Source organism: Dendrobates tinctorius, unplaced genomic scaffold, assembly GCF_039654945.1.
Source record: "Dendrobates tinctorius isolate UK_male_01 unplaced genomic scaffold, ASM3965494v1 ptg000158l, whole genome shotgun sequence".
NCBI lineage: Eukaryota > Metazoa > Chordata > Amphibia > Anura > Dendrobatidae > Dendrobates > Dendrobates tinctorius.
The window spans coordinates 1439780-1454648 of NW_027361825.1; the positions used below are offsets into that span (position 1 = coordinate 1439780).

At 43.5% G+C, this 14869-nt stretch overlaps 2 protein-coding genes across 9 annotated transcripts in view; one reads left to right on the plus strand and one right to left on the minus strand.

Moving 5' to 3' along the window:
- The window catches only part of TAP2 (transporter 2, ATP binding cassette subfamily B member), a 58028-nt gene extending 53719 nt beyond the window's left edge, over positions 1-4309 (plus strand). For all 3 annotated transcript variants that reach the window (XM_073548718.1, XM_073548717.1, XM_073548719.1), the window contains 3 exons: positions 1688-1847; positions 2212-2348; positions 2423-4309. In XM_073548718.1, coding sequence (XP_073404819.1) covers positions 1688-1847; positions 2212-2348; positions 2423-2611 — 486 coding nt within the window. In that variant the 3' untranslated portion in view covers positions 2612-4309. The remainder of the gene's footprint in view (positions 1-1687; positions 1848-2211; positions 2349-2422) is intronic.
- A 1126-nt stretch (positions 4310-5435) lies between these two features.
- LOC141051725 (uncharacterized) overlaps positions 5436-14869 on the minus strand; it is a 38971-nt gene continuing 29537 nt past the window's right edge. For all 6 annotated transcript variants that reach the window (XM_073548725.1, XM_073548721.1, XM_073548724.1 and 3 more), the window contains 2 exons: positions 9648-9743; positions 5436-9355 (listed from right to left, as the gene is read on the minus strand). In XM_073548725.1, the coding sequence (XP_073404826.1) occupies positions 8376-9355; positions 9648-9743 (1076 nt within the window). In that variant the 3' untranslated portion in view covers positions 5436-8375. The remainder of the gene's footprint in view (positions 9356-9647; positions 9744-14869) is intronic.

Consider the following 14869-nt stretch of genomic DNA (forward strand, 5'->3'; position numbering starts at 1 on the left):
TCTTTGTAAAGTTGTGAATCTTTGTAATATACTCCATTATTTTATTTTACTTCCTTCAGTCTTTAGCACCATGCTGAAAGTGCTGTCTTGTCTGCCTAGTTCAAGCAGTCTTGGTAGCTGATTTGAACTGCAGGTCTAGGAAAGATCCATTCTCCTGTGTGATCGTCTCTGCTCAGACAGGGATCAGTGTCTAACTATGGGGGTGCTCATACAGGTGAATGAATCTTTGCTAGACCTGCAGTTGAAATCAGTTACTAAGACTGCATGAACTAGGTAGACAAGACAGCACTTTCAGTGTGGTGATAAGCGAAGACGATGCAAAGCTAGGAAGGATAGCTAACATTAGAGAAGATAGACAAAGGATTCAGAAGGATTTAGATAAGCTTGAACAATAGGCAGCGACTAATAAAATGGAATTTAATAGGGAGAAATGCAAGATTCTACATCTGGGCAAGAAAAATGAAAATTACATCTATAGAATGGGAGGAATAGAATTAATTAACAGCACGTGTGAAAAAGACTTGGGTATACTAATAGATCACAGACTGCACGAGTCTACAGAGTGATGCAGCAGCAAAAAAGGCAAAACACAGTTCTAGAATATATTAAGAGAAGCATAGAGTCTAGATCACGTGAAGTAATGATCCCCCTCTACTCCTCCTTGGTCAGGCCTCATCTGGAATACTGTGTCCAGTTCTGGACACTTTTTAAAAAGACATTGAAAAACTGGAGCAAGTTCAGAGAGGAGCGACCAGAATGGTGAGCGAACTGCAAAGTATGTCCTACGAGGAACAGTTAAAGGATCTGGGAATGTTTAGCTTGCGAAAAAAAGAAGGCTTAGGCTAGTTTCACACTAGCGCTACCGGGCGCAGCACACGGCCGCCGTTGAGCTCCGCCCCCGGCCGCTCCCCCTCCGGTCAGCTCCTCCTCTGATCGCATGATGCTGCATGCAATCAGCGTACCCTATATTTAGCATTGGGTACGCTGGTCGTGCGCTGGTACACTTTTGACGGAAAATGCGCCCTTTTGGCGCTGCACCAAACGCACTGTGTTGCATTTTTTGCATGCTACGTCATGCGATCAGAGGAGGAGCAGACCGGAGGGGGTGCGGCCTGGGGCGGAGATTAGCGGCAGACGTGCGCTGCGCCCGGTAACGCTAGTGTGAAACTTGCCTAAGAGGAGATTTTATAGCTGTCTACAAATATCTGGAGGGCTGTCACAGTGTAGAGGGTTCATCATTATTCTCAGTTGCACATGGAAACACGAGAAGCAATGGAATGAAACTGAAAGGGAGAAGATACAGATTAGATAGTAGAAAAAACTTTATAACAGTGAGGGTGATCAATATGTGGACCAGGCTGCCACGACAAGTGGTGAGTTCTCCTTCAATGGAAGTGTTCAAACAGAGGCTGGACAGAGATCTGTCTGAGATGGTTTAGTGAATCCTGCATTAAGTAGTGGATTGGACACGACGACCCTGGAGGTCCCTTCCAGCTCTAATATTCTAGGATTCTATAAAGACAGAAAGAAGCAAAATAAAGTAATGGAGTAGATTTAAAAAATTCATTACTTTATGAAGGCTAATCAATTAAATAATAACAAAAAATGTTTAGTTACTCTTTGTATGTTAATGAGATATTTTAATTCTAAGTAGCTGCAAACAATACACTGATAATGTACCCTATAGGTGGCGCTGGTTGCCCAAGATCCTGTTTTATTTGCTGGAACAATAAAAGACAATATCACTTACGGACTCATCAGCAAGAGCAACGAGCAAGTGACAGAGGCAGCAAGGAACGCGAAGGCTGAGGACTTCATCAGCGACCTGGACGCAGGCTACGATACAAGTGAGTGATACAAGCAATACATTAAACAGCTGAGATAAAAGATGTTAAGATTTTTTACATGTTATTTTCTTACTGTTTATAATAAATTATCATCACTATGGCGCATTACATAGCTGTTTTTCATCCATTACTCCATACACAGTACTGGCCACATATCTAGAGGTAGGAAGGTGTCTCCTATCAGGAGGCCCCGTATACATCAGGTTCTCCCACTTTCTGGACAAAATCATCAGGTTTTCACCGTAACGGTTCTGTCCCCTCTCTACATTATTTTCACATCTGACTCTCGTTTTGACATTTTACCTTTTTAATCAGATTATTCTTATATTATTTGATACAGAAGTGCGGTTTCCTGTTTCCACAGATGTTGGAGATAGCGGGGCTCAGATGGGGGCCGGGCAGAAGCAGCGCATCGCCCTCGCTCGGGCTCTTGCCCGGAGACCTAAGTTACTTATTCTGGATGAAGCTTCCAGTTGTCTGGATGTAGAAACTGAGCACGAGGTGCGGCACAACGCCGGCTGTATCAGGGGGCTGCGGTCTGTTACTTTCCATTACTATCTCTGTCTCCTCTGCAGATCCAGCAGTCTGTGCAGAATATCCCCGGCCTCTCCATCCTGATCGTCGCTCATCGGCTGCGCACGGTGCGAGACGCAGATCAGATTCTAGTTCTGGATGGAGGTCGTGTTGTCGAGCGTGGAAATCACACAGAACTGGTGAAGCATGAGGAGGGAGCTTACTATAAACTCCTGAAGAACGGCGACTGAAAGTAAAGGAACATGGAAGAAATATTCCATAGATGTGGACGAAGCGAGGCCACAGACCACACAAATTATGCACATGTCCGGGACATGTGATGTAAAAGTCACCATCATCTCTTCCATCTTCTCCAGCTTTGTTCATTCGCTCCTCCTTACCCGCTGCAGCTTTACGTTAGGCCCTGTTTACACCAGTAAATAATCATGTATGGCAGATAAGGATTTATATTGACAAGAATTGTTAATGTTCCATCACGTAATCGAGGCATCGACCATTGGTCACACACGGCCTTGTCCCATGTGGAGTCGCCAGAGATGTAGCTCATGTGAACCTTCCTCCTGCCATCTCCTGGGTGGCCCTTTGGCGTTTCTGTAACATACTCTGTCTGAGATGTGCAATGACTTTACCCTGTTATGCCTCGTGTTTTTTTGTATTATAGGAAGTGTGGGAGATTCGTGACTTTCTTAAGTAGAAGATTCACAAACTTCGTCAAGAAACTCACATGCAGTATCCGATATTACTCAAGACTTTTTACATCACTGCTGGCCTTGGCTCTAAAAGCCACAATTATGATTCCAGCTCTAAAGGGGTCATCCAATGCCGATCACTCCCACGTCACATCTGAACAGCTCCAATGACGTTACCATCCAAAGAGACACGTGCATGATACCCTGATGATCATGAACGTGACTGCAGGTCGTAACTTCACTGGTGCCGATCACTTCCGATACAGGATGACCCCTCCTTCATACACATGAATATTTGGCTTGGCTGTGTGTTTTCAATGGGGAGAGACGAGAAAATAACTATATACAATGCACTCATTTAATGAGCCATTCTCGTAACGGGGCGCAATAATCGGTTATATGGCCACATTGTCCCCATACAATTGCATCTTGTCTAAATGTGCTACTGATGATTCACATGCCAGACAAATGATTAGCGGCATTATTACACACATCGATAGTTAGATCAAGTTTTTTTTTATGAATGTTTGCCAATTATCGGCCCGTGTGATTGAGCCTTGAACGGCTTTTTTTTTTTTTTTTTAACTTAAATACAAAAAATAATTTTAGCAAAATGTTGAACTATTATTTTACAGGCTCTTTGTTTTTTTGGCACAGTCAACTTTGAGGAGGTCTGCGAGCTCAGAAAATAAAAAACAAGTACAAAAGTTAAAATCTTCCCCGTCAGATCGTAATAATTTTCTGACGCCAGAGACTATAGAAGGCAGATGATGCTAAATGGTTAATTAAACCCAATAGCAAAAATAATTATTAGACCCAATTACATGCACATAAGAAAAAAAATGTCCTTCAGCAGAACAAAGGAATGTTGCAGGCAGCGATACTTTGTTCAGCACAAACACAGCTGGTATATCGGAACCCAGCAATAAAGAAAACAATGTATGTCCTCATGTATATCTTTTAAAGGAGGAAATAAAATTAAAGAACATTTTCACTTACATCCTGAGATCCAGGAGACGTTAATAATTGACCCATACAGATCTCAATCTGTATTGTTCTATTACTGAATAGAACATTGATATTTTTCTAGCATTCGGCTTTTTCTTGGCTTTGCATTGCAGAAAATGTGACAAAAATAAATAAAAAGTTGGAAAAAAGTTTTGTGTTATTAGTTATTTGGGTTATTTTTTATCTATATGGTTGAAATCTGTAAAAAAATAAAAAATAAAATAAAACCCATCTTGTCTCATGTTCCTTACGCCGGCAATAACTATTTCTTTTTTAAGATATATTTATTTTTTAGATGTAATAGTGATACAAATATTATTTGTTTTTACAAGAGGGACATACGGGATCTGGGACAGATCGGGACTTAATCATATAGAAAAGATGTAACAGACTGATATCAAATGACCCCATATTTTTACACCATCATTAATCTGATTATCTGCATTTTATGAGGGATTGTCTCAACTTTCTAAGTAGATGAAATTACTAAAACTTATTAAAAATCCTCTATTCTCTAGACTTGAGGGATTTTTTATTTCAGTTTACTTCTCGTTGGCGAAGTTACTGGTCATCGCATTCGTATCCTTGCAATCTTTTTGGTTTGGAGCTTTCCCAGATTACTAGATCCCGCCAACATCAGTGATACTCTGCTAGAAGGGAAAGTGGAGAGCTCGGCGGGTGTGAACTGTCAATCATCAGGAGCGCACCTTCCCTGACAGCAGAAAGCCGGGAGGCATAGGAGTGCTGTGCTCCTGAAGAAAGAAGATTCTATAAACTATCTAAATCTGAAATGTGTAACTATTGGGAGTTTTTTATTTTTCCATTTTAAGATTTATATATTTTTATTTTTCTACCAAAATTGATGTATGAAGACTTGTGTTTTGGGCCCGTTCAGCTTAGAAAAAGGTCATCTCAAATCATATTTATATGTATAAATGGTCAATATAAAGGATGGCTACATTACTTATTCCTTACACAGGAAGAGGGAGCACTCATTACGGGTGGATGGTAGGCGATCGCAGGAGTTAAATATAGCGTTCTTTACAGTAACAGCAATCAGACTGTGGAATGCTGACCACAAGAGGTAGTGATAGCCGACACTATATCAGCTATATATATGGGAAGGCCGGATGCTTTTCTCACAACGGATGGCATTGTAACTGGCGGAGGAAAGTGAATTTGATAGACCAGTGTTAAAGCGAGAAACAGTAATTTCTCGATTTAATCATCAGCAAAACCTAAGTACAACCGCAGGCGACTTTTAGTGACGTCTTCATGTGTCTCCCGTCTCTGCACAGCACCAATCACTACGACAGCACATAACGTCATCAATATAGAAAACATACACAGAAAACTGTAACTGTAACAAATATATTTATTCTATTCTGACCCGATGTGGATAAAAAGCTTCCCTGTAATTCTTCCAGAAGTAAAAATAATTACTGCACACTCATCGTGAAAAGGAAATGTGTGGATCGCCCATCTCTATTATCCTATATTCAGTTATAAAAGGAATATTATCCCCGTGGTTGTAAAATGGACAAAATGTAAGAAAAATATCAAGGAAAAAAGGTTCTGAACTGTACTTTTAAAAAACAATCTATTAAACTACTTTGTATCAGGATGACCAAACAAGAAATACTTCCCATCGTAGGACTAGTAGAAAGCGGTATCAGACTAACTTTAAACACAAGACCCTGGTTACACTGTCGTCAGCCGGTCCGTTCAGAGGCTTAGTTACCAGTTTCAGCAGATGACACCGTTACTGTCATTTCCCCCCTCCCCGGTACAGCCCCCTGGAGCATAACGCAGATACTCTACTTCATGTGATCACCCTCGTTACCAATCAGGGAGTAAATTTATCCCTACTCACACTGCCACCAGCAACTCTGTTCAGGGCCTATATTACCACTTCTACACGATCACACCTTGTTCCTGTCACTTTAACCTGTACGGACACATGTGATTCCCGGAAGGTGATACAGGAACTTTTCTTCATGTTATCACCCCCCTTAGCAATCAGGGAATATATGTATCCCTGTTAACACTGCCATCAACGACTTTGTTCAAAGCCTAAATCACCACTTCCCCTTGTACCATCTCCTGTGATACTAGAACTTTTCTTCTTGTCATCACCTCATTAACAATCAGGCAATGTATCCCTGTACACACTGCCATCAGCAACTGTTCAAAGCATATATTACCACTTCTAGCAGATCACACCCTGCTTCTGTCATTTCCCCCTGTATGGTCTTCTGTGATTTCTGGCAAAAGACGCAGGAACTTTTCTTCATGTTATCACCCCCTTACTATCCCTGTTCATTGCCATCAGTGACCGTTCAAATCCTTAATTACCACTTCTAGCAGATCATATCCTGCTCCTGTCACCTCTCCCTGTACGGTCTTCTGTGATCTCTAGCATGCGACTTAGGAACTTTTCTTCATGTTATCACCCCCTTACTATACCTGTTCATTGCCATCTGTGAGTGTTCAAATCCTAAATTTCCACTTCTAGCAGATCACACCCTGCTCCTGTCACTTCTCCTGTATGGTCTCCTGTGATCTCTACAGGGAGATACAGGAACTTTTTTCCATGTCATAACCGCCTTTACCAGTCAGAGGGTCTGTGTGTCCCTTGTGACACTTAGGGAGGTTCTTTTTAGACTTTTACTACAAAGCAAGAATAGACACAGTTTCACATCTCATAATATATGGGATACTGGGATTGAATAGGAGAAATCAGCATTTGTGGCAAGTATCTTATACTTTTATTTGTACAAAATGTAAGGGGTCTCAGGCTTCTTGCTTCAGACACAAACCTAACATTTTATGCATTTATTTTTTTGCAAATTGTTAAGCTTTAATGTAAAGTTGTGCCGAGTGGCATTTTTACAACTTCCAAATTATTAACTTTCAGATAAATTGAAGTTTGGGGATATCATTTATTCTATAAGTCAGGTTTAAGTGTCTTAAACTTTGGAAAACCTGTCCCAGAACGGGACTGTCCTACAAACAGTTGACATGCCAACTATTGAAGTCGGCAGGATAGAGATGTTCCTGCCTAGGAAGAAGTTACACATTTTAGGAAAAAAAAAAACAGTTAAAATGCATCTAAAAAACCTACGATTAGTGATTATTTGATGAGAGTGACCTTTTCTTTGGATTATCAGGCCGTGTAAGAGGCTGTAATGTGCCGTATACACACACCGGTCTGGATATCCATTCTTGGAGACCTTGCCCCAAACTTCATCTCCCGGGGTCTAATCTACATTTTGGTGCATATTCATACTCAGATCTGATTCATACAGCCAAATAGTGGAAGATACGAGAACAATGATTTGCGATTTTATCAGATTTTGTGCACTTTGCTTTTTAAAATTATTTTACTTCTGACTGTCTAAATACTGGAAATCTAGCGGCAAAGTCATGGCTACAAGACAATGCTGATAAAATGAAAAATGGCAATACTGCTAAATACACTATTACTTACATCGACCTTTACAGCCTTTTCTACAGATGCCACCCAGTTGCCCGATTTAGCCCCGGCTACCAACAGGAAACAATTTCTTCATTCCTATAATGACACCTTGTAGACTATAAACGCCCCAACTGTGTCCAGCTCTATGGGCACAGTTTGCCTCCTGGATCATTAGATTCAGATATATTTTATCATTTTTGCAGACATTAGCAGCTCTGACATGAGATATCTTGAGGTTCAAGTATTACAGCAGTTATAACGATCTAGACGACAAAGTTACACTACATACAGCGCCAGAAGAGGGGAACGACTAGGCGCCCATAATCTTAGTGGGGCAACCAATCCCCAATGCCGTCAATATATCCATCCTACAGAATAAAAAGGGAATGAAACGCCTCATTTTTTCCGTTCCATTTCTGTTTTGCCTAAAAACAGAAAAATTAAAACGGAATATATGAGCAATGTCTGATGATTATATGACGAGAACTGCACAAAAAGCAAATCTGGAGAGATCAATGACATGATGGTCACACAGGGCTGGTGCGTTTCAGGAAAGCGTCCCAGGGAGTGGATCGGCCCTTCTCTACCACATGCACCCAACGATGGTTCAGACAAAGCAGAATTAAGAAATGCCGCCTTCCCCCAGCTCCTCTGTGTCACCTTCTGGTAGCTTTCTCTTATACGGGAAGTGTCACCAGATCTCATGGTTTTCTTACTAATCAGTAAGACATCGAGTCTCTACATATGTTAAAAGTTTACTATACAATTCATTAAAATCCACTCATTAAGACACCGCCGACGTCAGGGGGCGCCTACATCTTATAGAACAATGTAAGTGGGTAAGGAGCTCTCGTTGCTTGGTGCACACTGTGCGAAGTGTTGCTCTCGTCTGTGAGTCTCCTTGTGTCGGTTCATATCGGACTGATGGGTGAAACATTTCCCGCACTCCGAGCAGTCATACGGCTTCTCTCCAGAATGAGTCTTTACGTGACGATTGAGAGCCGAAGTCTGACGGAAGCATCTGCCGCATTCGGGACACGGAAATGGCCTCTCTCCGGTGTGGACCCTGAGGTGCCTGATGAGGCAGCCATTGTACAGAAAGCCTTTTCCGCACTGCGGACAGACGTGCGGTCGCTCCATCTTGTGCGCTCGTATGTGTCGGTCACAAGAAGCCTTGGAGTTAAACAACTTTTCGCATTCGGTGCAGGGGAACAGCACTTCCCCGGCATGGAGCCGCAGATGCATCTCAAAATTGATTTGCTTGGCAAAACATTTGCCGCAGTCGGGACACTTCAGGGGTTTCTCCTTTATGTGCGTTATCTGGTGTCTATCGAGACTCGATTTGGTGTGATATGATTTCCCACAGTCGGAACAGATCCAGGTGCTTCCCTCCTTGTGTCCTTTCATGTGCGATTCCAGATCAGACAGTGTGGTGAAGCACATCGAGCACTCTGAGCAAACCTGGATCTTCTCTTCCATCTCATCCATCAAGTTGTAATCCATGGCCATGCCACCAGGATGAGCCCAGATCTTAGAAGCCTGCCCGTTGTGCAGTGCCTGATTTTCCACAAAGCCCGCGGCATTGTGGGAAGACTGATGCGGTGCAGACAAGTTCAGCACATTTACCCCAGGTTTCTTCTCCATACTTTTATGCTCAGTCTTTACGGGGTTTCCCCCAGCTTGGTTCTGGTTTTCGTTGCTAACCTTCATGCTCTTCACAAACCAGACATTAACAGGTTCCTTCTGATTCTGAGCATTTTTGGTCTGCACTGGGGTGATGACGTCCTGAATGATCCAGTCTGCAAAAGAGTAATGTACGTATAGTTTATACAAGTAGAAAACAAAAGTAATCAATTAAAGGGGTATTCTGACTGTACACTTCTGTATTGGAGGCGAGCAGAGCCGGTGACGTGAACACTACTGGTACATGCTCTAATGGGTGCACGACCGACAAGAGGTCTGGAAACCGTGCCGTCAGGAAACAGACACGTGCCCCAGCGGTAGGATCAGTATCTATCAGGCTTTTATGGCGGGAAACCTCTAACAATTCAAGAAAAGATATCAGTACAAGACGTGTGGACTGTTCAGTACCTGCGGCATTTTTCTCCGGTTTGGGCGTCTGTTGCACATTTTCGTAACAGGCTTCATCTTCATCATCATCGATATTGATTATAATAGACGCAGATTCTGCAAAATAATACATCTATAAGACGTCTTGGAAACCCAAAACTGATGTCAAGACGTCCAATTACCATTGTATTCCTATGCAGAATCATCTCATTGTCTGCGCTGTACTCTGGAGGGTCTGAGAATTCAAGGACTTGACTACATTATGTTCTCTGCCTGTGGCCGCTCTTCCATATATGTAGACTCATAAAGACACCAAAAACTGAGGGCACTACCAATGAGTAAATATGTGAGATCTCCCACCACACGCCAAAAAGTAATCAAGAGATAAAAAGAGGAAAAAGTAGCGTGTAAAGGCAAGGATCACCACAAACGGTATGACAAATAATTTTTAATTTTTATTGAGATAATTAAAGTTAGACAAGTAACAGACAAATTTAAAAACAATTAAAAAATCAAAAAAGGATATCAAATGTACAACCGCATGAAGGGCCTTATAAGTGCCCCACACGCAGAAAGAACCCCTCCTCCACTACGTGCACCGGGAGTGTGTTATAATGAAACACACAGAGCCACTGACAATGACGACAATCAAAACACACCAGAAAAACCTGGAAATCTGTCAAAAGATACAATAGTAATATCAGTAGCAAACAATAATTATCCAGGTAAGACCAACAGAGTCACAATGAAATATAATACAGTACAATAATCAATAGTTGCTGCCTAAAGCCCCCTAAAGACACATGAATGGAATCCTGAAAAGGGATAGATGAAAACAAAAAGCCTCTGAGAAATAAACTGAGGGTGGGGGAGCGAAGGTAATTAAGGCTGAATAAGACCTGTTGAAACCTGGAGAAGAAGAGTGACTGGTCACAAGGGGGAGAGGAGGAAAGACCTCATGCGTATCGCCACACTGCGTGGCTTCCTCAGGGGAAGGTGAGGGAGAGAGAGGCTTGTCAACCTTATGCAAAGTCATTAGGTAAATCATCAGTCAGGTGTGAGAGGCTTATCAAGAACAGCCAATACACAGCATAGTCATGGGAACCCAGCAAAAACAAACTTACCCCTGAACAAGAGACCTGTGTATCAATAGAGGCAGACGCAAAAAGAACAAGAAAATGGACCTTGTGGTCACGTGATGGTTAAATCAAATGAATAATATGCCACAAAGGGCTATAAACCCATGTGTAGACACAAAGCCAAGGTGTTTGAAAAAACAGGAAATGTGAACGGACGTCCCATAGAAACTGGAAAAAGGGACCAGGCTTAGAGTACACAATAAGACGATAGTTAAATGAATAAAAGCAAACAACAGGACCTTAGGTCATGTGACCAACTCTGTCAGAGACGCATGAGAGGCTTCATATGTAGCCACGGGCAATGCACAGTACCTAATAAAGCATGTATTAATAGTCAAGTGAGCAATACCCAACGCGGTGCTCTTTGACTGCCTGTTTATTTCTCAGAGGGTTTTTGTTTTCATCTATCCCTTTTCAGGATTCCATTCATGTGTCTTTAGGGGGCTTTAGGCAGCAACTATTGATTCTTGTACTGTATTATATTTCATTGTGACTGTTGGTTTTACCTGGATAATTATTGTTTGCTACTGATATTACTATTGTATCTTTTGACAGATTTCCAGGTTTTTCTGGTGTGTTTTGATTGTCGTCATTGTCAGTGGCTCTGTGTGTTTCATTATAACACACTCCCGGTGCACGTAGTGGAGGAGGGGTTCTTTCTGCGTGTGGGGCACTTATAAGGTCCTTCATGCTGTTGTACATTGGATAACCTTTTTTGCTTTTTTAATTGTTTTTAAATTTGCCTGTTGCTTGTCTAACTTTAATTGACTCAATAAAAATTAAAAATTGTTATTTGTCATACCGTTTGTGGTGATCCTTGCCTTTACACGCTACTTTTTCCTCTTTTTTTGTCTCTATATGTAGACTCATAGTTCCTGTCCTTACAGGAAGAGTTTACAGGAGTTTCCTTATCGTCAGAGGCAAGATTACAATGACTGATATCTACTGTAGATGCAGGTGTCAACACAGGATCCACCATTCATAATAGGTGATGTCACAGCTCACCTCTTCCTCCTGTAGAATGACTGATAACACCTCTATATACAGTAGATAACACAGGATCCACCATTCACAATAGATATCACAGCTCACCTCCTCCACAATTATCGATAACACCTCTACATAAAGCTCTGGCAAAAATTAAGAGACCACTGCAAAATTTTCAGTTTGTCTGATTTTTCTCTTTATAGGTATATTTTTGAGTAAAATGTAAATTTCTCTTTTATTCTATAAACTACTGACAACATGTCTTCGAATTTTCAAGCACTAAATTTTGTATTTATTTTCAGAAAATGTGAAATGGTCAAAATAACAAAAAATGCAGAGTGCTTGTAGACCTCAAATAATGCTAAGAAAACAAGTTCATTATCATTTAGAAACAACAATACTAATGTTTTACCTCAGGAAGAGTTCAGAAATCAATATTGCGTGGAATAACCATTATTGTTAATCACAGCTTTCGTGCATCTTGGCATGCTTTCCACCAGTCTTTCACACTGGTTTTGGGTGACCTTAGGCCACTCCTGGTACAAAAATGTAAGCACTGCAGTTCTTCTTTGATGGCTTGTGAATATCCATCTTCCTCTTGCTTACATTCCAGAGGTTTTCAATGGGGTTCAGGTCTGGAGATTGGGCTGGCCATGACAGGGATTGGATGTGGTGGTCCTTCATCCACACATTGATTGATCTAGCTGTGTGGCATGGCACATTGTCCTGCTGGAAAAACAGGATTTTTGGGTTGCTTACCGTAAAATCTGTTTCTCGGAGCCTTCATTGGGGGACACAGAGACCATGGGTGTATGCTGCTGCCACTAGGAGGCTGACACTATGCACAAAAAAAGGATAGCTCCTCCTCCGCAGTATACACCCCACCATCCGGCAGGAATTTCCTCAGTTAGTGAGAAAGCAGTAGGAGAAGTAACAGAATAGATTGAAACAGAACAGACAACTCAACTGTACATAACCAACAACATAAGAACAGGAGTTGTAGAACATGGGAGGGTGCTGTGTCCCCCAATGAAGGCTCCGAGAAACAGATTTTACGGTAAGCAACCCAAAAATCCTGTTTTCTCGTTCGCCTTATTGGGGGACACAGAGACCATGGGACGTCCCAAAGCAGTCTCTGGGGTGGGAAACAAACTTCCATCAGGCCAGTGGACTCACCACCGCTGCCTGCAGGATCCTTCTACCTAGGCTGGCCTCCGCCGAAGCGTAGGTGTGGACCTTCTAGAATGTCACAAACGTGTGAACAGATGACCAGGTTGCAGCTTTGCAAAGTTGCAGCGCGGAAGCTCTGTGGCGCACCGCCCAGGAGGCACCCACTGCCCAGGTAGAGTGAGCTCTAATTCCCTGAGGGGCCACTCGATGCTTGATCCGGTAGGCCTCCAAAATTGCCGACCTGATCCAGCGAGCAATAGTAGCTTTGGAGGCTGGCTGACCTTTCCGCGCCCCATCTGGAATGATGAAAAGAGAGTCTGACTCCCTCAAACGAGTCGTTCTAGCTAGGTAGACCTTCTTTGCCCTGACCAAGTCCAGCTTGTTCAAGGAGCGCTCCCGAGGGTGAGTTGGACCCGGACAAAGGACGGGAGAACAATATCCTCATCCAGGTGGAAAGTGGACACCACCTTAGGAAGGAAAGAAGGCGGAGTCCGTAGAACTACCTTGTCCTGGTGGAGCACCAAGAAAAGGGAACGACAAGAAATGGCTGCCAAATCCGACACGCGCCGGATGGAGGTGACGGCTACTAGGAAGGCTACTTTCCATGAAAGGATAGGGAAACTTCCCTGAGAGGTTCAAAGGGAGGACCTTGCAGAACCTCGAGAACCAGATTAAGATCCAATGGATGTACGGGCGCACGGTAGGAGGAGCCGCATGAGCCACTCCCTGAAGGAAGGTCTTGACCCGAGGACGGGAGGCCAGTGTGTTCTGGAACAAAATGGATAGCGCCGAGACTTGACCTTTTAAAGAGCTGAGGGCAAGGCCCGCATCAAGGCCTGCCTGAAGAAACGCCAGAACAGAAAGGGGAGAAAATGACATGGGCGGAATGTTATTGGCCTCACACCAAGTGAAATAGGCTTTCTGGCCCAGATCATGGTATGAATAACCTGATCGCTTCAAAACCTTGGACTCAATAGCCACGCCGTCAAATTGGGCGGCTGAGAATTGAGGTGGCAAATCGGGCCCTGAGACCGCAGATCTGCCCTGTCTGGAACCTTCCAGGAGTCGTCCGCGAGAAGGTTGACGATGTCCGCGAACCAAGACCTTCTGGGCCATTTCGGGGCGATGAGGATGACTGGACTTCCTTCTGCTTTGTTTTTCTTCAACAGCTTGGGAAGAAGGGGAAGGGGAGGGAACAGGTAGGGGAGCTCGAACTAAGACCAAGGAATGGTCAGAGCATCGGCGCCCCTGGCGAGAGGATCTCGAGCCCTGGATACAAACTGTGGGACTTTCCTGTTGAGGCGAGACGCCAGCAGGTCAACGTCCGGAGTTCCCGAACGACGGCAAAGCTGATGAAATACATCCGGATGTAAGGACCACTCTCCCGCCGCGGTACTCCCGCGGCTGAGAAAATCGGCAGCCCAGTTGTCCATGCCGGGAATGTGCACCGCGGATATTGGTGGAACTGAAACCTCTGCCGAGTGAAGAATTTTGGACACTTCCGCTAGGGCTGAGGCACTGCGTGTCCCCCACTGGTGGTTGATATCTGCCACCGCTGTGGCAGTCTGTCTGAATATGGATTGGCAGGCCCCTGAGAAGTCTCTCCCAGTGAACGAGAGACAGATAGATCGCCCGTATCTCGATGACGTTGATCGGCAGAGCTGTCTCTATTCGACCACCGACCCTGCACAGTGTGATTGCGAAATATTGCCCCCCCAGCCGAGGAGGCTGGCATCCATTGTCACAATCTGCCAGTGAATGAGAAGGAATGACCGTCCTAGGGCAATGAGAGGTGACGTCCGCCACCAAATGAGGGACTGCCTGACCTGGTATGAAAGGCGAATTGGACGATCCAGGGAAAGAACAGACCTGTTCCACCGAGACAGGATAACCTGTTGGAGGGGTCTGGAGTGAAATTGAGCAAAGGGAATCGCTTCTGTCAACGCC